Below are 23,341 nucleotides of genomic sequence, written 5' to 3' on the forward strand. Positions count from 1 at the left end.
CCTGACGAGCACAATGTCGTCTCTTTTTGCGTTGGAGAAGAGCAAAATAGCGAGTTTCAATTGCACTTCTGCCGCTCTCGCAAGCCCTTACTCATTCCACTGTGGTCAGGCGGCTTTGGGATGAGTGGCTAATGAATATACTAATCTTCTGGTATCAAACTTGTTTCGATTTGTCGTATACCGTTTTCGGAATTTACATGATGGAATTACCTACACGATGAAGCAAGTGGCCCGTAACCCCTACACTCAACACTGGTGTGGGAGTTAGTTTGTTGTCAACTTCTTTTTATATGAGACAAATCCAGGCAAACGTGTCCATATGTTTTGGACAAACCAGCTCGGCAAGACCTGACGCATGGCTCGTGTCCGATTCGGATTCCAGCGGCATTGAGCCTAGCTCTACCGGAGAGACTCTGCTGTGCAGAGTGGTAAAGATACCATGTAGAACAGGGGGTGTTTCAAAAAGATCTTAAGTCGAACTTAACTCTAAGTTGGACTTATAGAGAGTCATTTTTAACCTTAAAACATTAAATATTCAAAATAAAAAAAATCAAGTATTTCAGACTTTTCATAAATTTCCCATCAAGAAGAAGAAATCTCCTTGATAATAGAAAATATGAATGATTCAAATCAACAATTTATGCGTTTCAAAATAACTTTTAAAAAATACTTTCAAAAAGGCTAACGGCTTTCCATAAAAGTTCAGCTTAGGATCTTTGTGAAACACCCCGCTGATAGATTTTGAATTGAACAATTTGATTGAAGAAATACACACAAATAGATTTTTGATGAATTTATGGCAGTTTATTCGGACCCTTGTATGGCTTCACCACTACTTTCTACTGTTACAGACCTACTTGTAATATATTAAGTTTCCATTGATTATCATTATTCCATCTGTAGCAGGTTACCATATACCTTGAGAGTTTAATGTAATAGGATCATTTCCATTTCATTAGTAAGTGGAGGAGAGGTAGTTTGGTACATGCTTTTATATAGTTTTTATGATATAGCACATTATTGTGACGAGATACAAAGGCGCGATTGGTCAAGAGCTCGTCTATTTATATTTCTCCATGCATGTTTTTAATGTATAGCCTACTGATTTTATTATGTATTCAGAACTGAACCAGTTCTGTTTAAACTAAGTTTATAATTCTCCATGTATGTTTTAATGTATACTTACTTAATTATGTATTCAGAACTGAACCAGTTCTGTTTAAAATAAGTTGATATTTCTCCATGTATGTATTAATGTATACTTACTTAATTATGCATTCAATGGAAAAAATCGAAAAAAGTAGCAAAAATAATGTTTTTCTTATGCCAATCAAAATAGTCTTGCATATTTTTTGTAAACATTGTATTGGTGATCCGACATCATTTCTCCATTAATCCATTGGCTACTGACACCGAGTGGCTCATGTATTAAGCCTATGGGAATGAAGGAATTCAGTAGTCGATGGGTTTAGTTAACTATAAGGTTACAATAATTGGAGAATAGCAATCCATACTTTGCGTTATGAATTCGATTTGGGTGGGAAATCATTGAATGCAGGGATACTTTCGCCGGAGCACATCCTCTCAAAAAATGAAATGGAAGCTCTTATTACCAATCATGTGAAAGAATATGGTTTGACTAATACGCGATGATACCAATTTTGCCGGAAACCGCCTACACTGTAAACAAATAATAGTCGAAATAACTCAATAAAATTGAGGAAAAGAATTGCCTTATTTTTATTAAGTAAATATTACCTACGGCATCTTAAGTTGAATTTACTTATTTTGCTGAATACACTTTTACTCAGTTAAATCGAGTTACATTAACGTAAATAATTTAAGTATTGTAATCATTTTAGATAATTAAAAAAAAGCTATGATAGGATTACATATTGCACGATTTGGTATCCATCTAATCTAACAAGTAACATCCACTAATCATTCACTACTTCTATTTAAGATTAATCACTAATCACTAACACTACTTCTATTTAAGATTTAACCGTATATATATATATATATCTACCACCATCACAAACTATTACATACGCTTCAATTTGACACATAAAGAAAGGCTACAAATTTTATATATACTTGATCGTAGCATCTTAAAAGGAAAATTGGTTGACAATATTATTTCCTGAAATATCAAGTTTTGATTTGTTTTGAACTGGGTAACAATTAAAAATTGTCTTGTCTTTGCTTAGCCATGTTAAATGAATTAGTAAATGTTTTAAAGTCCTTAAATTTCTATTCAACCACAAAAAAGAATTGTTTTATTTAAAAAAAGAGTTTAATTTGGTCTTAATGAATATTCATAAATAATGTAAATATTTCTATTACGCACTGCATCGGTCCTTACTTTAAAAAGATAAGAATAATCAACATAAATTGTTTGAGTAATACGTATAATTTCTGATTTTGAGTTAAAATTACTAAATTAATACAAGCTGAAATTACTTAAAGTTCTTATGTATTTGATTTTACTTAAATATTCCACGTATGTTCTACTAAATTGAAAGTTTGAGTTAGCAAGACTTAAATTTAGTGCGTAAGTGGCAAAACTAATGTTTTCAAGTAAATTCTACATGGAACAAAAAAATAAAACATTACCAATGAACAAATTCTTTTTTACAGTGTATATGATCAACTTTTTCTGACCGATTCCACAATGTTTCTTTCACAATGCAATCGCCTGACCAGAACTGATATTAAGCTGCTAAAGTGTAACTTTTCGCTATACCGTAACCTAACGCCTAAGTAACTGACAAAAAAAAGTTTACTTCAGCGGATACGTAAATGTGCCCACTGATACACTGATGTAGCGCAAACCATGCCTCGAATCACAAACTTTGTTGTGAAATTCGTGATGAAGTATGCGACAAATCGCATATTCATTTTTGTCGCGAATTTCATCGTGAACTATACGCGACGGTATGTGCACCTTGTCGAATATTTTGTATCGATTTTTTTTATTACTTTAGATATTTTCTTTCTCCTATATCTCTGCTTTCGTGCTCTCTCTCCCTCTCTTTCCTAATACCTTTCACTTCTATAACCTCTCTGTATCTCCCTCATCTTTCACTCCCTCCCCCTCTCTCTCTCTCTATCTCTCTCTCACCTCCTCTCTTTCTCTCGCTATCATTCTCTCTCTTCATCTATGTATCTCCCTCTCTCTTTTTGTGTTTCTCTCTTTCTCTCTTTCTCTTTCTATCTCTCACTCTCTCACTCTTTCTCTCATTCTTTAAATTTCTTTCGTTCTCTCTCTTTCTTTCGTGTTTGTTTCGTTACTGTGAGACCCCAGGATTAAAACCGCGTCGATATACTTTTAATTATTAGTGCCCTTTTATGAGGCATTACTCCTCATTACTGTCAGTTATGACTTAAGGACGTAGGTCCCCTAGTTGGTTAGCATATTAGCATACACATGATTTAGCAGTCACGCAAAGACAAACACTCACAAATTATAATTCAATAAAATCTGAAAATGTATATTATTATCTAGATCTAGTAGGAATAAATCCTTGTTAAAATCTTTCCATAAATCGGGGTTAAAAAAAATTATTCCGTCATTATGACCAACAGTGAACCTCTGTTTGTCCTTGATTAGACCTACACAAGGGGAGGTTTTCTGATAGGTAGATTAATCCCCTTTTCATTAAATATACTAAGACTACAACTGTGATGAGTAACTGTGGGATGCATAGATTGCTGGACACTAGTCAGTTCCTTATGGCGCCTCCGTGCGCGCCGATATCACACGTACATTACGGCCGCGATGCCCGTTCGCTGAAGTGAACTTCTTTTTCAGAAACTTAGGCGTCGGGTTAAACTATTGCGGCGATTCAACTTTAGCAGCTTAACAGTCGTACAACCGTCCAGTAGTTGTTAGACGGAGAATGATATGATTTTATTCTCTTTTCCCGTTTGGCTTGACTGTTGATACGAAGCTAATAAACCAACATTAAAACAACCATGTGATATTGTCGTGTTTATTAAAATGACGTATTATCTAATTCATGTTTATGGTAATGATCTCTCGCCCTCTTCCCCCCCCCCCCCTCTCTCTCTCTCTCTCTGTCAATGTCGTTATAACCCCTCACGCTCATACTCGTTCTCTCCCTATTGGTTCTATATCTCACCCTAGCTCGCTTTCTCTCTCTCTCTCTCTCTCACTCATACACACATATACGCACGCACACACACACGCACACGCACACACACACACACACGCACACGCACACACACACTCGTACACAAGCGCACACACGTACACGAATCCCATCTCCGCCACCCCTAATTCTGAAAAACCCTCCAACGATCACAAAACAAAACGTTACCAACAACATCTCTCTAAACAGATTAAAATATTTCCTTCAGCTTTACAATAAATTTTAAGTGAATGAAAATTGCACATTTTTTCCACTACGTACACATCCACCCTTTCGCCTTTTCCTCAACCAATCTCCTCTTGCTCTTCTTCTCTCTGTTTCCAATCCCTTGTAAGAATATTACCCTGAATTTCACACCCTATTTCTCATTAGGAAGTGAAGACTGTATTTCTCATTACTCCATATTGCTCCGATTGTCTCATTTTCGCTCGCTCGATCACTGCAGCACAAACATAGCTCGTTCGACGTCACTACCAAACTAGCCAATCAGCTGTCAATGACGTCATATTGAATGCGGCGGCAAATATATTTTGTGAAATTATCGAGAAATTGACTATTTCTAATTGCAAACTAGTTTTATTTTTGGATGGAAAAGCAGCCATTGTTATCTTGACATTCATTGAAGTAATCAGAATAGGGTAAGTTACTTCTCAGATGATTCAAGAGGTCTTTGTAGATAATTTTTTAATTTCTTAGAATGTTCCACTGTGTTGCAGGGTACCGGGTGTATGCCATTGGTGTGATGTGTTCACGCGCTATAAGTACAGGCCACCGCGCCGTCGGGTGTATTCTCGTACTGATGTAGGTGCAAAGCTAGAATGGCTACCACGCCCACTTCCCTCTCTATGCCTTTCTGAACATTCCTTTCCTTCTCAATACAATAACTTTCACCTGCCTAAGTTATTCAAACCATACCGCCTCGCCACTTCCATTACGTAATCATTAAAAGGATCCGCATATACACCATTTTCCTGCTATACGTTGTACTACAGGAAAATACAATTCTAAAAACATGACTACAAATATTTGGAGAGGAAATGATCTTACAAAGGAAAATACTTGTGTTGAAAAAAGGCTTCCTAAATGTGTGCCAAACAACAGATAAAATATGTACACTGAATTAATGACTTCCCCAGGCCTATTCATAAGGAACAATACATCTTGGCCTGAAAAGAAAACATCCGACCTTAACATCTTCACCTGACCTTAACAAAGAACACTCCAGACCAGAGGGCTAAACAAATAAATTTCTTTCCTGACACTCGCTTACAAACCGAATGTGATAATAGCAATCCCCTCCAGCATAGCATTGTGAGCTGGGGCTTCGCGCTTGACGGTCTTGCTTCTGATGTGATATTTGCGTTTTCATTTCCTGCATTTCCAGGAGAGGAGTAGGGTGTGAAGAAGAAGAAGAAGACGACGAAGAAGACAGATAGGATGGAAGTTAGATGGAGAATTTGTCACAACGACTTTATCGGCTAAATCAGCGAGGTTCTCGATCTTCATCGAGTCCCCAGTTGATGCTAAAATGAGCGGAACATAATTCTGTGGGCAGCCTCTGGAGAAATAGCTTTTTCAGAATGTTCTCCTCCAACTTGCGAAGTAACTGAGAGGGTTGGCGATCACTCAAAGTCCTTATAAATCAGCACCTGATGAAGGCGTTTTTGCTCAGATGCGGAGTTCCTCTGTATCAATTCGGCTTTCAGTTTAACGTAGGGCTGTTCTTGAGGAAGAGATATCAGTACAGTGGCGGATCCAGGGGGGGGGGGGGCCCTGGGGGCCCGGCCCCCCCCCCCCCTTGAGAACAAAATCATGTAAAATCACGTGATTTTTACCTTTTTGGGGGTTGGGCCCCCCCCCCCCCCCCCTGGCGCTCAAGGGGGGGGGGGGGTGCAAATTTTTTTTTTTTTTGAGGATAAAAAAAAAAAAATGTGCTCACCACCCCCCCCCCCCCCTCCCCCCCTCCCTCCCAGGATTTAGAATTCCTACATCAGAAAATGGTATCACTGCAACTGTTCGCTGTCCCTTCCAATGATTTCTCATCCATTGTTGAATGTGTAAAGAGTAGAACAAGCGAACACAAACTTGTGTACTTTCATCCTTTTTTAAACTTGAAAAATACAAAAAACACGCGAAAACACGCATTAGCAAACTTAATGTTATTGAAGATTAAAAATCATGGATCAAATAACGGGACATTAAAGCATGCACAAATTAGCGCATCATCCTAAAATATTGAGTTTTTGACAGGATGTAATTTTTCTTTTACCAACTCTGGCACACAAATTAAAGGAAGGACGGAGTTCTAAATTTGAAAATTTGTTTGATGCACTATTCCCAATAAAATCCCCAAATAAAGTTTTTGATTTACACTGAAATTTTGCCGGTAATTTAATATTTTGTAAAAAATGTAAAACTGGTGCCTGGCTTCCGAAATTCCCCGCAGTGGAAGCGCGGTTCGGAGCATGGAACTTCAAAGCCAAGTGGAATGTTACACATCCCATTGTTACGCTTTAGAACTCAAGAATGCGTTTGAATAAATTACAAGAGTTTCGCCTCCTTTTCTTTCACCTCCCTGATCATACTAGCCCATTTCCTTTCGTAGCTTCACTTGACCTTTCACTCAGATGGCGGCAATTTGAATTTGACCAATATGACCAGTATGACCAATATGACCAACCGGAGAATTGGTTCTTACCAGAGTGTTGGCTCAGTCAGTAGAGCGTCCGCCTCACAACCGGGAGGCCGTGGGTTCGAATCCCGGCCGCGTCATACCAAAAGACGTTAAAAGATGGGAGTTGTTGCTACCTTGTTTGGCGTTCAACAATAAGGGGATAGGGCAACGTCGATCTGGCGCTGCTCAGTGGCTGCCGGGCTCACGATCAATAATTAGGCCAAAAAAAAAAAAAATCCATTTCGGTTTAATAAAATTTGGAGTGGACTATTAGGCTATTATTATTATTATTATTATATTATCAGGTGGGCTGTATAACGTACAGACCACCTTATAATTTCGTTAGAATTGCCTTTATTATTTATTTATTTATTTATTATTCTTTATTTTTCTTATTTCTAACCACTTTTTTTGTGATCAAGATAACTTGGAAATGGCTTAAAATTGGGCACAAATATGTATAGGCATATGAAAAAAGGACAGAATTTTTTTCAACCTTGACCTTGACTGATGACGTCATCTAGGCGCCATTTTGTAGAATTTTACGAAAATCATATCATATCTTCATAAACAAAATGTATTTCTCATTCATATTTATCATGATCAAGGTCAATAACCGTAAGGTCGATGGCAGGTCAAATAACGCGCGCGTGCGCGTACGTCCGCGCGTCAATGCGCGCGTAAAATTTTGAAATGCTCAAAATCGTCTCAAAATCATTTTGCATACGTTTTAGGTCATTCTAAGCATTTTATAAAAAATCGCGCACAAGCGCATGCGTGCGCGTTTTCGCGCGTAAAACTATTACACAACATAGAATCGCCATTTTTTTTCTTTCATGATATGTCAGATCTTTTTACAAACAAATTGATACAATGTTTGTCTCTTTATGACTATTAATAACGGAATGATCGACCGTTTAGCATAAATTTCCGTGCGCGCGAGCTCTTGTAATACATAGCATATATGGACAAAAACATGCCTATACAAAATCCATTGTAGCTCTTTAGGATGCAAGGTGACCCCAATTCTTTTTTCATATTGTGATAGTATATAAATTGGAGATATGATTTCATGTCTCTTTTAACCCTCAATTTTCTTATGACGTCATCATAATGGCCTCCGAACTAATAATTTAAATTTGCATATTATGACGTCAGCATATTTTTGGAAAATTGATTGTATCTCTGGAAATATTGATGGACTGTTTTCCAAATTTTGATATGTTCTAGCTGAGATAATTTTTTACAAATGCTGTATCACAATTTTTTATTTTGACAAAAACAGCTTATTTTAGCGATTAAAGGAGGCATGTCAATTGTTCACCTTTTGCGTGTATTCTCTATAGGACATGATTTTTTCTCAAAACTGGATTCTACATTCCCGTCTTTCGCGAGCAATATCTCCGTCGTTTAATAGTTTCGTTTACGCTGAACTTCGAGTATGTTGTAGCTGAGACAAAAAGCTATTTCAAATGTATCCTTTATTTTGTCTCAATTTTTTGTTGGATCAGCCCACCTATACTTGTTCCAAACAAGTATTACAAATCTAGTTATTATTATTATGGCAGCCCCAATGAGACCTTAACTCGATGTAAGAACATCGTAATCAGATTCTCTGACCCCGAAAACCCCATAAATGTATAAACTGTTATCATACTAGCCCATTTCCTTTCGTAGCTACACTTGACCTGTAATTCAGATGGCGGCCATTTCGGATTTGACCAAAATGACAAGTATGACAGCCCCAAGGATATCTCAAATCGATCAAAGAACAATATATTAAGATTCTCTGACCCCCTAAACCCCATAAATATATGAATTTGTATGATAGTAGACCTTTTCCTTTTGAAACTACGCTTGACCTTCAACTCAGATGGCGGCCATTTTGGATTTGACCAATTTGGCTGTCACAGAGGGCGCCCTTCTTGGCGCCCGGCAGAATTCGTAATAGTATGGTATAAGCTACCTCTGGGCCAAATTTGGTGCTTTGAGAAGAATCTGCACCAAACGACCCCTATATAGCCCTAACAGCCCCGACTAATTGGCAATAGCTCTAGCTTACAGCCTTCTTGCACACAACATATGCATTACATCTCTGTCCACCCAAATGTATATCAAGTTAATTACTGTTATAGCATTAATGTTATGATTATGATTAATCCTTATTGTCTCGCAGATACGATTTATCGCCACAATGGTACAACAGCCCTTTGTGATTTGGGTGTACAACATTCAGATATTTCAAATGCCTATTACAGGTAAGTGGTCTTAGGGTACAGAAGGACACCTAAATAGACGAAATATCGAAATAAAACTTAAAACATACAGGAAGGGGGTGTGGCTTGTAGCTAAGAAAAGTGAAAAGGCATGGGGGAAAGGGGAGAGCCGATTAAGGAATACAAGACAACTATGTGGGAGCACGGTGGAATATTGGTGGAGGCTCGATTAGGGTGGACAGCATTAAGGTATTTCAAATGACTTTTGCAGGTAAGTAATCTTATTAAGTCTTATTAAGGACACATAATCAGACGAAATATCAAAATCAGATCAAAATGAAATATAAGAACATATTAGAGGGTGTGGCTTGTAGCTAAGAAGAGTGAAAAGGCATGGTGGAATGGGGAAGGAGTCGGAGGACTACGGAATACAAGACAACTATGTGTAAGCATTGGTTTAATATTCAGTCGGTGCTTTCATCCTATGAAAATTTGATTGTCTCTATCAACCCTTGTTCAAGGTGGGTGCCTGACAATAAAGCCGTTCATGATGTAAATATTAATGACATTGATTAACGAAAGAAAATACCGGAAATCTCTTATGACAAGTACAGCTTGGAAGGTTAAAAAACAAAACAATCTGCCCTGAATGTAATAGTATCGTCAACTTTAAAAAAAAAAGTTTGTATTTCATTCTGTTAAGACAAAACATCAGCTACCTCGCCACCACCTCAAACTATACATACTCTCACCTCTAGAAGCCCCGACTCCAAGGAAAGTCAATCGACCAATACTGCAGAAGGTACATCTTTTCGACGAGCATCATTATTAGATATGCCAGGCCTTCAACACCTTTACAGCTGGAAAATCTTTCCAGTCAACCCAAAAGAAGCAGATCGTCAAATTCAACAAACCTCTAGCTTACAGCCAGAAATCAACCAACCAGACTACACCAACCAGCACCGAGGACACCGTTATCAACCTCAGCAACCATCCACTCACGGAAACCGAACACAAAGTCCTATCATTATGTCTCAACTTCGCCGTGTCACCTAAGAAGATCCCGTTCTCAGAAGTCATTCAACAAGTAGAACCTAAACTGAGATTCCTGAGCCGAACCGCAGCGGACCAAATCCGTTTCCAAGTCACCCAAGCCCTATCCACAGCTAAGCCACCACAACCCAACAATAGCAAACCAGAACGAGCCGCTATCAGAGATCTACGCAGCAACCAGTCAATACACATTCTGCATGAAGACAAGGGCAACGCTACAGTAGTTCTGAACAAAGGGGACTACCACAATAAGATCGGTGCGCTCCTCGAGACTACGACTTACAAACAACTAAAGAAAAATCCCAAACTAGCAACGGAAAGGAAACTCAACCAGCGACTCCTCTCTCTTCACAGAACAGAAGTCATATCCGAGCCACTCTACTTCAAACTTCGCTCATCTTCAGCTACCTGCCCCACCTGTTTGGCCAGCCGAAGATACATAAACCTACCATTCCACTTCGCCCCATCATTTCAACCCGAGGCCTTGCTATGACACAGCCAAACACCTGACCACGATTCTCCAACCACTCATAGGACAATCGCAGCACCCCATCAATAACTCCAAGCATTTCGTCGATATCCTCTCCAAGACCACCATACACGATACAGACAACGGCACTCCAGACTCTCTCACAACGTCCTTCTCTCTGGCTCCGATATGTCGACGACACATTCGTCATCTGGCCACATAGCAGACGTGACTTAGACCACTTTCTTGCCCACATCAACCAGCATCACCCGAGCATCAAATTCACCATGGAGACCGAGCAAAACAACAGCATCCCCTTCCTAGACGTTCTCGTTACCAAATCACCATCCGGCAAGCCCGCTCATCAAGTCTACAGGAAACCCACACACACCGATAGATATCTTCACTACAGATCCTTACACCATCCATCCGTACTACAATCAGTCCCCAACGCCATCATCCGCCGAGCCCATAAACTCTGCGATGCAGACCATCTAGACCAGGAAATCCAGCATGTCACCACAGCCCTAACTAGCATCAACAAATACCCAAGACATAAGATCAAATCCAAGACTCCCGCCAGCAAGCCCGCAGCGAACACCACCCCTGAAGAGAACCCACCCGCATCTACTCCACCGAAGCAAACTGTTGTTCTTCCCTATATCGATCAAGCCTCTCACAAGATTCAACGTATCCTTCAAGCAGCAGACGTCCAAGTTCGAAACACTTCCTCCAACAAACTCCATTCGATACTCCACTCCCACAAAGACAAGCATCCAAAACACAAGAAAGCTGGAGTCTACAAAATACCATGCGAATGTGGAAAAGTCTACATTGGTGAAACGGGGAGAAATCTGGAAACAAGACTCAAGGAGTACAGAACCAGCTTCAGACTCAGCGATTGGGATAAGTCTGCCATCGTCAAACAGACAAACACGCCCAGCAACACGAACACACCATCGAATGGGATAACAGTCATCTCATCTCCATAATGAAGCACTGGCATGCGTACACGCCGAATCCGAGAAGCCATCGAAATTCACCGCCGCAACACCGTGCCCCGAGACTCAGGACTATACATCAACGACATCTGGAAACCCCTCATCAACAAGTACCCGGTCACTCCTCCTCCAGCACCGCCTCCAGCACCGCCCTCACCACCCCGACAGACAACCGTACATCAACCACCGCCACCCGCCGAACCCTCAAAGCAGCCGCCAGCCTCACAGCTACAATAGGGACTTTTAGATTGAGTGGACGAGAACACGAAGAACGCCGAGTGATCATGCGTATCAACGTACTCAACTGCCCATGTTGACTACAATTAGAAATCTTTTAGATTGCACTCGACAATATACATGCATGCAGGAAGTAACACTATGAACATAACGAACAAAGAAAGAGAACAAAATATATAGTTTCTTATTCTACCCTCAACAATAGGCCATTTTCGTAATGTAACCAAATTTAATGCATAAGTCTTTATGAAGTGCCTCAGTACAAAATAATTTCATTCACACGATAGGAATAATAGTATTTTAATAGTCAGAATGCTACTGCATATATTAAGTGTTGCTAGGCAGGTCAATCCACATTGTTTGTCCAACCTGACTACAACTAATGTATGCAGTTCAGATTCTGTCTATTGAAATACTATTATTCTTATCAGGTGAAGGAAATTTGTATTTGTATTGAGGCACTTCACAAAGACTTATGCATTAATTTGGTTACATTACGAAAATGGCCTATTGCTGTGGTAGACGAAAGAACATTCCTTCAACTGCTATTATGTAAACATGTGTAGAACAGGTGAATATGCATGTGACACCTGTTCTACACCTTTTTACATAATGGCAGGGAAGGGACGTTCCTTTGTCTACCCGAGGAACTGTATATTTTATGTGAACGCGGCATATACTAGTACCGTACTAGGGACTTTTAGATTTGCACGTCAACAGCTTTGACTGCAACGTGTGACGTCATTTTAAGGCACTGCGCATGTGTTACGTCGTCTCAGTCTGCGATCGAGAATGCGTCAACCTTGATTTTCCTAAATCTAGTACATACATACCTACATATTGATATTTATATAGCGCCTTTACATGCTCAAGGTACTAGTATGCCGCGTGCGCATAAAATATACAGTTCCTCAGGTAGACAAAGGAACATCCCTTCCCTGCTATTATGTAAACATAAAATGTGTAGAACAGGTGTCACATGCATATTCACCTGTTCTACACATTTTTACATAATTGCAGTGAAGGGATGTTCTTTTGTTGAGGGTAGAATGAGGAACTGTATATTTTGTCCTCTTTCTTTGTCCGTGATGTTCATAGTGTTACTTCCTGCATGCATGTATATCGTCGAGTGCAATCTAAAAGATTTATAATTGTAGTCAACATGGGCAGTTAAGTACGTTGACACGCATGATCAGTCGACGTTCGTCGTGTTCTCGTCCACTCAATCTAAAAGTCCCTATTCTCCACTCCTGACGACGGATAGTCAACCTGTTCGAAACGTCGAGCCACTCATCCTCTCCAAGCGCTACAGTTCTCCTTAGAACTATATGCTAAGAAAGATAACACACAGTCCTTTTCACGACTACACTCCCCAAAGAAAGATTACCGAGTCAGAGTCCTTTTTAGGACTCCTCAAACCTATCTCTCTCTCTCTCTCACACATGGTGCACTCGCAAACCTACTGTATAATAATCTCTTCTTTAACTATTCTCAAAATCGTGACCAGTTTGATTTAATTAAACCCCTATTAGAATGCCTTTGATGTGATTGGATGCATTCAATATATAAGTGAATACAAAATACCCTTTGTTTTCCTGAAAGCAAGTTATGCCCTTTTATATGACAAGCAAATGTCTGGCATTAATTGTTAGCATGTTTAAAAGTGGTTTACAGACTGAAAATGCTTGGATGGGATTTTAGAGAGTGAAAAGCAAACTGAACACTTTTTTGAAAAATAGGGGGGGGGGTGGTCGGGTTTTAAAAAAAATTCAAACTGGCAAGAGTGAATATTGGATGCAGTACATATTTAAACATAGCGTAGCCTGCGATCGGTAGCGTTCGCCCCACTTTGGATTTAGAACAAGTAGCAGTAGATAATTCATCGCTCCGCAGTCTTGACTTTATTTAAGTTTCTGAGTTTTAATTTTGAAGTTTATCATCCAAACAAAAAGTACATCAATATAACAATAACAAATGAATGTTTAACATTGAACGGATTAATGGGACCAGAAAATAGAAAAATTTAACTCTAATCATGTCTGGTACCACTAACCCACACACGTTTTACAGCAATGAATAAAAATGTAATGAAATTTTAAACAGAGCATCAAATACACCTGATATCAATAGGAACCCTGTCTGACAATGAAAAGTAACAAAATGGAGCTCTTTTCCAAAGCAGGCGGATCTTTCTTTAGCACTAGCTATTTCTGTATCGGGGTATGCAGGTGAGATGTAAGCCCTTATAAGAATGTCTTTTATTTTCATTAAAGAAGGTGGGGGCTGCTTTCGATAAACTTGGATGTAGAAGACCCTTTGTATATATTTGTGCAAGTTAAGGACTTGTATACATGTATATGTCAAGTAAAACTCTGCCCATTAGGATTTGCATGTTGAAAAGTTGTTATAGACTGGAGCAAAATAGGATTGAATTGTAGAGAGTGAATGGGACAATTACACATTTGCTTACTCCCGGGTACCTAGGTAACACCTGGGTGGAGAGAAGCTATGATGATAAAATGCCTAGCTCATAGACATAAATGCCGTGCTGTGGCTCGAAAACACGTAGACCTCTTTTGGCGTGTGTGAAATATTCAGATGACCTCTATTTTAGTATCCACCATAATCATTTTAGATAGCGTTATACCATCCCAGGTTTTTATCTTTCAGTATTCTTTTTTATTATTAAAAGTCAAGATGTAGATAGTCTAATATTAATCGGCGCACTGACTGTTCCTCTTTATCTCTGAACCGTTTTCAGCTTCCACACCTTCCCCTATGAGACGAGGTATGCCATGGCTTATTCCTGTGATTGCTTCTGTTGTTGTCTTGCCACTCATCATCATGGCTGCTCTGGTACTGCTGTATTGCCACCGGCGAAGGTAAGAACATTAACCAAAACATCAATCATTTCTCTTGAAACAAAAAGCTGTCATAAAAGAATATACTCCTTTTTTTCGAAAATATGTACTCTTTTCTACTGTTACTCTAAATAGATTTTTATACCCAGACTTACAATAATTGTAGATGTATAAGTCCTCAGATTTTATTATGGAACAAATAAATAACGTTTGATATTTCTTTATTTTTTTTTATTTTAGGAGGGCCTCTATTTTCATGACAAAATTGTTACGTTTGAGAAAGGGCAGGGCTTATAATTAATCAATTACACATAGACAAAGGTAATCTTTTTTAATGCGTAATCAAACCAGGCTTAAACATTTAAAGAAAAATATATAAAAGGGGCTCACTACAATGTATACTATTATAATACATACGCTACGCGGCAGATCGCCTAAAAAGATAGGTTCTGACAAAATCAAAAGGTGGATTCTAGGACTCCTACCCACTAGGACTACTACCCCGGACAACTACTCACCGGACAACTACCCACCGGAAAACTACCCCCAGACAACTACCTCCGACGACATCCATCCTCTAGGACAACTACTCCCCAGACAACTATCCTAGGGGGTAGTTGTCTGGGGGTAGTTGTCCGGGGTAGTTGCCCTAGGGGTAGTTGTCCTGGGGGTAGTCGTCCTAGAGGGCGGCTCCACTATGTGGTAGTTTTCCTAGGGGGAAGTTGACTGGGGGTGGTTATCCGGGGGTGGACGTCCAGGGGGTAGATGTCCTGAGTACGCAATAGGTGCTTTGCCATGCTACGCGGCTGATCACCTATTACTAGTGGGGTATAAAATACATCGACGATGTCTCGAAACACTCTACAGATGTGATATTTCCGCGATATTGGGATTCAGGCTTGCCTGCCCACAATGTTTCCACCCTTTTCTCTCCCTAGGGAGCATTTCAGACAAGCGCTTTTTTAATGCTGAGCACTGAAACTACGATGACTTTTGCATCCTCCCGGGTAACACATGGGAAGAGAGTGGTGAATGTGGATTAATATGAATTTATTCACGTGATTTTGTTTATGAAACAGACGCAAAGTACCAGCCAAGACCGAAGCGAACGGACCAGATCCTTACATGGACCTACAACCCAGACCCGAGGAAGACAGGACATACCAGGAGATGGCTATCACCTCAACGGCTTCGTCATCAAACCTGATTTATGAGAACCAGAATGTTGAGCAGTTTACAAACAAAATAAAAGAAGGTTCTGATTACGAGGATTTTTTTTTCTTCCAAATTAAGACAATTGGAAGCTTCATAAAAACACACTTGGCTTTTTCAGCAATTTTCCATCTCTTGATTTTAATTTACAAAGTACAACATCAAAGGATTAATTCGTTTAATATTTTGCGAAATCAATAACAAATCTTAAATAATGTCTTGATTAAAGGATACTAAACATTGGCAAAAGTAACTAAAAAATGTTTTAATTTTACACAAAGAGTTGTGAAAAAACATGATAATTAGTTCATTGTATTAAAAAGATACAAGTCTACTCTTTGTACTATGAATGTACTGTTTTGAAAGGAATATTGTAATCAATTGAGATTCAAATAAGATTGTGTCTACCTTGTCGCAGGACCTTTACCTAGTTACAAGTAATCAGAAGTTATTGTATGAAATATGGTATATATAGTGCTATCCACTTTCCTACATGTAGTAGCGTGGTGTATGTGTGTGTGAGGGAGGGGGGAGCAATCTTACCGGGGGGGGGGGGGTTATAGGGTACTTGTCATCGTCCGAGGGGCGGGGTAGTTGTCGGAAGTATAAATTTGTCCTACAGTTGGTGACCGGGGGCAGGTGTCAAGCTGTGATTATCCTTGCACATAGACTTAATTAGAACGAGTAAGCGTGTCAAAACTATTATTCTCCATACGCTTTGGTCCAAAGAGTCGTGTATTTACACATCTATCTTTCCCTTACCTACATTCCTGTCTTTTCTTGCTCAGCTTCCTTTATTCCTGTTCTCATCTTAATCTGAGATCTCCTCTTACTTTTGTCAGAATTTATTAAACTTTTTCTTAATCTAATTGATGTTTTTGTTTTGTGCACATTTATGTTATTCATTGTTTTCTTCTGCCAGTGGAGGCCAAATGTCTGTGTTTCGAACGTAGACAATAAAATTTGAATTTGAATTTGAATCTGAATCTGAATCTAAATCTAATCAATGGCAGTGACTGTCCCCAGAGCTATTTTATACAGAGCTTGGCCAACTTGGTTTCAGTTGGTAACAGAATGGCATATTCTTTTGTTTTGTGCTTTCCCATGAAAACATAAGGCCTACTCGCCATATTGTGCCCGCGTGAACCGGGTTGGCGAAACTCCTAATTAATGTCACTGTGTTTCATAAAAGTGCTGCGCCAGCAACGGGCGAAGAGAAAACAACACCGTTTAAATCTAACCATGCCGCAAGAGGACAGCAAACACAATGGAGCGGATTTGAAGTGAATGTACATCACATCTCTCATTCGGCAATATTGAGCTCATCCCTCAATGCAAATGGCAATGGCAAAATATTAAGTCAGTCCTATTCCTTGTTCTACAAGATGTTGAATTGCGTACCAATTCACATTCCCTATTTTTTTGTAGGGGAAGTGGGAGGGGGGGGGGGGGTGACGCCAGTGGGACAGCGGGTAATTGCACTCCGGAGCCCCACTTTAAAATCAAATTAAATATCATTACACATTACATATAGGAACAGTTTGAAAACGAATGCTTCCCAGTCGGGATTCAAGTTTAAACAAAAAGGAATTTGAAGGGAATGCATTTAATTGAATTTTAATTTGTTGTAAGTCACTCGTTCAACTTAAATAAACCCCTAACACCTGGCAGACCGATTATGATACTGTATGGCACATTTGATAGCCTGACCAGCATTATATTTAGGGTTGTATCCTTATACATATGCAGTATGGGAAACAATCTAAAATCAATACGGCAGTGACAAATATTTACAATTGATTCAGATGACTAGCCATAGTCTCACAATATTGACCCAAAATAAACACAATTATCTGTTCAATGGAAAACTTCACTTCCCTGACAAAATATGATTACTGGTGAATTTGACAAATACCACAGGTTATACATATGCAATTATGACATTCATATTACAAATTCCGTACCAGCTTATATCATGTCAATATATCTTGGATATGTTTGATGAGCTAATTGAATAGTTTAGACCGATCATTGGGATACATATCACGATATCGTCGTAATACCAGTACTATTTACCACTTACAACCCGGTCGTCTTTTCCCCTGACTTGCTGTGTTCCATGATGCTTGGGAGATATGTATCCTGTTTTCTACTTTTCGTCCTGTTTATTTCAAATGCATCAGCCCAAGTTGCAGGTAAGTTATTGTTGAATAAAGAGTCACATTATTTATATCTATTAATTTCGAAGAGTCGAAGAGTTACGTAATGTTCCTGATTCTCAAAATGCTTTATTTACACATTTAGCATACTGGATTTACTTTGAACTATTTGAATTGTCAAACTAAAAGTGTTAATTTAATTGTGTACATCTTGATTTAACATTTGAATTTGTGTATTGTTGTTTAGTTTTATCGTTGTGTTATTCATTGTTGGTGGGAGATAGTAAGAGTTAATAGATTGAACATTTGATACACAATAACCCGGTGTGTCTCACATATACTTCGAGCAGTCCTATCATTCCATAGGACACATCAAAACAACTCACAGTACACGCTTAAAACGGTTTGTGGACTTGTACCCGTGCTGGGTAAAAGGGGGACATGGTCAATTGATGGGTAATGATGGGTGGGTGGGTATTCAAAGTTGAAAAGCTTAAAATACACTCTCCAAAAAAGAGTTGGCAAAATTGTAAGTATGTTGGGCTGAAAGGGACTCTGCATAGTTGTTCGGTTAACGTTTACGCAATATTTAGTAAATGTACCTAAATTTGGGTAAAATGTATTTATTGTTTGTTAAGAAAATTATACCAAAGCAATTCATGTTTGCTCTTTTACCCAATTCTGTGTGGATAATAAACAGTCAGGATTTAACAGACATAATTAATTGTTATATTTAACACAAAACTCTTTCGTCTAGTGATGAAGCTTGATATATATATATTTTTTTATAGACTGGCTTTGTCGTTTTCAAAACACTACATGTGGAATGGTGTTTGAACATGGACAATGGGATCTAGTCCAGGAAGAAGGTCAAATGAATGGTAACTATCAAGAAGTAAGATCGTTTCTTAATATATTACTAGGATTTTAAACCATTACATTACGGGAAGAAATGTAGGACAAATCTTGATAATTGATACATTTATTTGTACCCTTTCTTAGAAATTGGAATGTGTCAATAAAATGATTGCAATTCATTATGTTTGTGACTTTGTAAAATTGATGGGTGTGACCGCTAAACAATTGTAATAACTTTTAAAAATCTAATTCAGTGGATTTCGAAGTTGGCTCATAGAGTAACTTTCATTTTGTGCGGTCTGGTTAATCATCATTAGACGAAGTAAATAATGAATAATAATAATGACTTTAAAGCATATCGACCCTATTTTCGCTGCTCTTTATGGCATCAAAATATGCTAGCATAATGTCAGCACGACTGCAATGACTGTCGAACAATCAAGCTAGGGCAATTTTGATAGCCTTGAATATACGTCACCTGAAATAAACGAATGATTATGTAATCCGAATAGGATATAAACTTAAATTGCATTTGAGTTGATATCTCAAAAGTCTTCGCCATTGTGTTTCTCCGTATACGTGCAGTTTACCTGGAGGCAAACTTCACTAGGCATTCTAGCCAAGAGGGAGACACGGCGACCTTCGTCATCGAGCATGAGTTTAACTATTACACCGGCGAGCTTCAATTCTTCTTCTTCTCTGCAACCGAATCATCACCGAACATAACCGAAACGTCACCGAATAGTACTGATCGGAAGCCGGGTTCGTTCTCTATCACGACATGCCGTAACGACTATCGCCACCTGTTCTATATTGAGCACTACAATTGGGAGTGGGTGTTCATTGAAAGACTACCGTATTCATGCGACAACAAAGATGACGTGGAGGTACTAAATGACACTTATACATATCACTCCCCCACTCACACACACACACACACACACACACACACATACACAACACACATACATCACACACACACACACACACACACAAACATAACGCACATATGCACATATTCAGAAAGAAAGCATTTGTGAATCGAATGACATTTGTTTTTTCTAATTACGAGAGACATGATTATGTTAACATTTTTCGTTGTTATACTTTGTTTTACATTTTGGTATTTGCATAGAATGAAATAACATCATCATATCTAAATCCTGCCTTATCAATTCTTTCATTTTGTATTCTTTGATATACATCGATATATTAGAGAAGAATTTATTTTGTGTCGAGTACGGCATCCCCCTCTCCTCTTTTTTTTCCTCACCGTTTACCTGCATGCACATTATTCCCACACAAAACTGGGGGGAGGGGTGGGGGTTGTCGACGTATCTGTCTTCCTTTGATTTTATTTAAAAAAACAGCAAGCCATGGTGCTTTAACTTTGAATTTGTTTAATTTATTTTATTTTCCTACGCAGATCAAGTTCACTGCCACAAACGGAGGATCAAGGACAGTGATTAGAGTAGATGCCATCTTAATTTTCGAAATGCCGTCATCACCAGGTAACCCTTTGAGCCATAGGGAATCATGATATTTTTAAACTACTCTATTGTGGAACATGGAATTATGTTTCATGTTCCTTAAATCTTGCTGAATATCCAGGATATCACAGACATGGAACATCGATGTGAAAACTAATATTTACAGTGGACTATATAAATAGCCAAAATCAATTTTATTAGTGACATTCTGAAATGAAAACATTTTAGAAGCAGTGGTTATAATCAATCGCTGAATATTCTTCGATATGAAATTAAGAATAACACATTAGTTAATACCTCTTCCTTTAAGCCAAAACTCGACATACAATTTTGTTCTTCTAATCTTTGAATGTTTCTATTATCCTATTCCCTTGTGATTAAGCAATTAATGTTTTATGACTCACCGCAGAAACTGTCTCAGAGGACTCGCTACCAAGGTCACCCGACACTGTCACTTCAGAACCTCCCAACTACTTGAGGGGAGAATCACATGAAAATCAAGGTAAAACAAGCATAATAGAATAAAACAATTGTTTAGGTTTGGTTACATATGCCTAGATTGTTATTTATAGTATTGGTATAGACAATTATTCTATCAGACTGTGCTGTCTTACACAAGACACATAAACTGAATTTGAGGAGATCTTGCGAAAAGGCTTTTAGAATATAGGCGGATGCAGGTTGGAGGACACCTTGCAAAACTCTATTTCGCACATTTTAGGTGGACATAAAGAAAGGAAAGAGAATGTGCACCAATATTGTGCCAACGGCCAAGGAGTCATAGATCCACCACAGTCTATTCTAGATAAATTATATATAGCTTCCATGTAAGACACGAAAACGAACAAAGATGCCGATGAGAAATCATTGTAAAGAATGAAAATAATTATATTACAGTCCTAAAGTAAGTTTCGCAAATATTTTTTACCCCAAGCAGATCCGGCTCACGTTACTATGATGCTGTATATTGCCTTGGCTGTGACTGGAACGTTGTTCCTTTGCACGCTCATCATCATTGCTATTCTGCTTTGTGACCACAACAAGTATGTCCAATATTTGTTATCACTAAAAACTATACCGTTACAATTAACATTAGTATTAATATTAGCATTGTCAATTACTTTAAATTTTACTTGTACTATTACTGTTACTATCTTTTTTTAATTTTGTATTACTATCATTATTACTATTGATATAAATACTGATATTAATATCACTATTATTGATCATAGATGTATTAAAATTAATTTTATTTTTTTATTCTATTACTACATGTATTAATATCATTGTTACGATTTAGTACGCATAGTATCACTTCAACTACTTATTCTCCCACTACCACTCTTAACATTAAATTATTTTCCACTAATAATGACATAACACATGTTTTTATTCAACAAAATGGGTTTAAAGCACAACACCTAACAATTTTCTTTCAGGTTGATACGGCCAGACGCGTCGATCAAACTTGATGCTCACAGTGAGTTCAAATCTAGCGGTCAGGAACATGGTGAAAGTCATGTCAAGGGCATCTGTACCATCCAAACAACCAGCCGTGATGTCCCGGATGGTGCCAGTACAGACTCTTCAGAAGTCATCTGGAACAGGATGCAAATGGATAGCGGTCAGAGGTCATCAAAGAACAGCACCGGTGAGGTCATTGCCCATCCCGAAGATGCCTTTGAAGTTGATGTCAACAGCTTCCAGCGGAAAATCGATTTCGTCAGCAACCCTGTGTACGACAGGATCCCCAATGGCCACACCCAGACTGGCGATGGACACGTTAGTCCAATGCTTAATAGACAGACCAACAGTCGCAAGGACAACGTCTGGTTTGGACTCGGGATAACCTTCTACAGAAACCAAGACACAGATGACACAGGACTCACGCGTAATCCCTTCGGGCACCATCTAGATTACATCACTGAAGACCGGGAGTACGCAGCCAACATCATCAGTAACCACGGCTACAGCGGGAATGGGGGTTCTGTTCCAGTCGGGATGGCTCGTTCTAGAGCGACAGCTTGTGCTAGACATACTATCGATGGCGTCGATGCTACTGAAAGTAACTGTTAAAAATAAAGAAACTGAAAGTATAATTATACAATTTTTATCTAGGCGTATTCTTGGTAGGGCGTCACAAGGACATTGTTAATAAGAGGCTGTGGGTAATGGGCTGCCATACTATAGTAAGCAGGACAGTTAAACAAATATTGACAATGTTTATTTGGATAATGGGCTGCCATACTTTAGTATTAAGGCAGAATAATTTTACACATTTGTCAATGTTTCTTCGGGGAATGGGTTGCCATACTAAGGTAAGCACAAGACTTTTGAAAGTCTTGTTAACGTTTCTTTGGATAACGGTCTGCCCGACTTTAGTAAGCAGAACAGTTTAAAAAGTATGTTAAATGTTTGTTTGGATGATGGACTGCCTACTATAGTAGGCAAAATAGTCCTAAACGTCTTTTCAATGTTTCTTTGGATAAAGGTTTTTTAGACTATAGTAAGCAGAATGGTTTTACAAGTCTTTTCAATGTTTCTTTGGACAATGGCCTGTCAAACCTTACTTAGCAGAACAGTTTCAAAAGTCTGTTCAAAGTTTTTTGGATAATGGGCTGCCAGACTTTAGTACGCAGAACAGCTTTAATAGTGTTGAAAAATTTTCTTTGATAATGGGCTGTCCGAATATAGTTAGTAGAACAGCTTTAAAAGTATTGCCAAAGTTTCTTTAGATAACGGGCCGCCATACTTAAGCGAGCAGAACGGTTTAAAAAGTGTTGGCGATGTTTCTTTGGATAATGGGCTCCCATACTACAGTATAAAAGCAGAAGAGATTTAAACATCTTCAATGTTTCTGGATAATGGGTTCCCAGACTAAAATAAGCACCAGACTCTTAAAAGTCCTTTGATTGTTTTTTTTTTATAATGGGCTG

At 38.6% G+C, this 23,341-nt stretch overlaps 1 protein-coding gene across 1 annotated transcript; it reads left to right on the top strand.

Annotated features, from left to right (window-relative positions):
- Nucleotides 1-10,874: 10,874 nt before the first annotated feature.
- On the top strand, nt 10,875-11,579 carry LOC115923348. The gene has a single exon (XM_030983804.1). The coding sequence runs from the start codon at nt 10,875-10,877 to the stop codon at nt 11,577-11,579; it is 705 nt and encodes a 234-aa protein (XP_030839664.1).
- The last annotated feature ends 11,762 nt before the right edge of the window (nt 11,580-23,341 follow it).

The sequence above is a fragment of the Strongylocentrotus purpuratus genome, unplaced genomic scaffold, assembly GCF_000002235.5.
Source record: "Strongylocentrotus purpuratus isolate Spur 01 unplaced genomic scaffold, Spur_5.0 spur5_scaffold_13, whole genome shotgun sequence".
NCBI classification, from domain to species: Eukaryota; Metazoa; Echinodermata; class Echinoidea; order Camarodonta; family Strongylocentrotidae; genus Strongylocentrotus; species Strongylocentrotus purpuratus.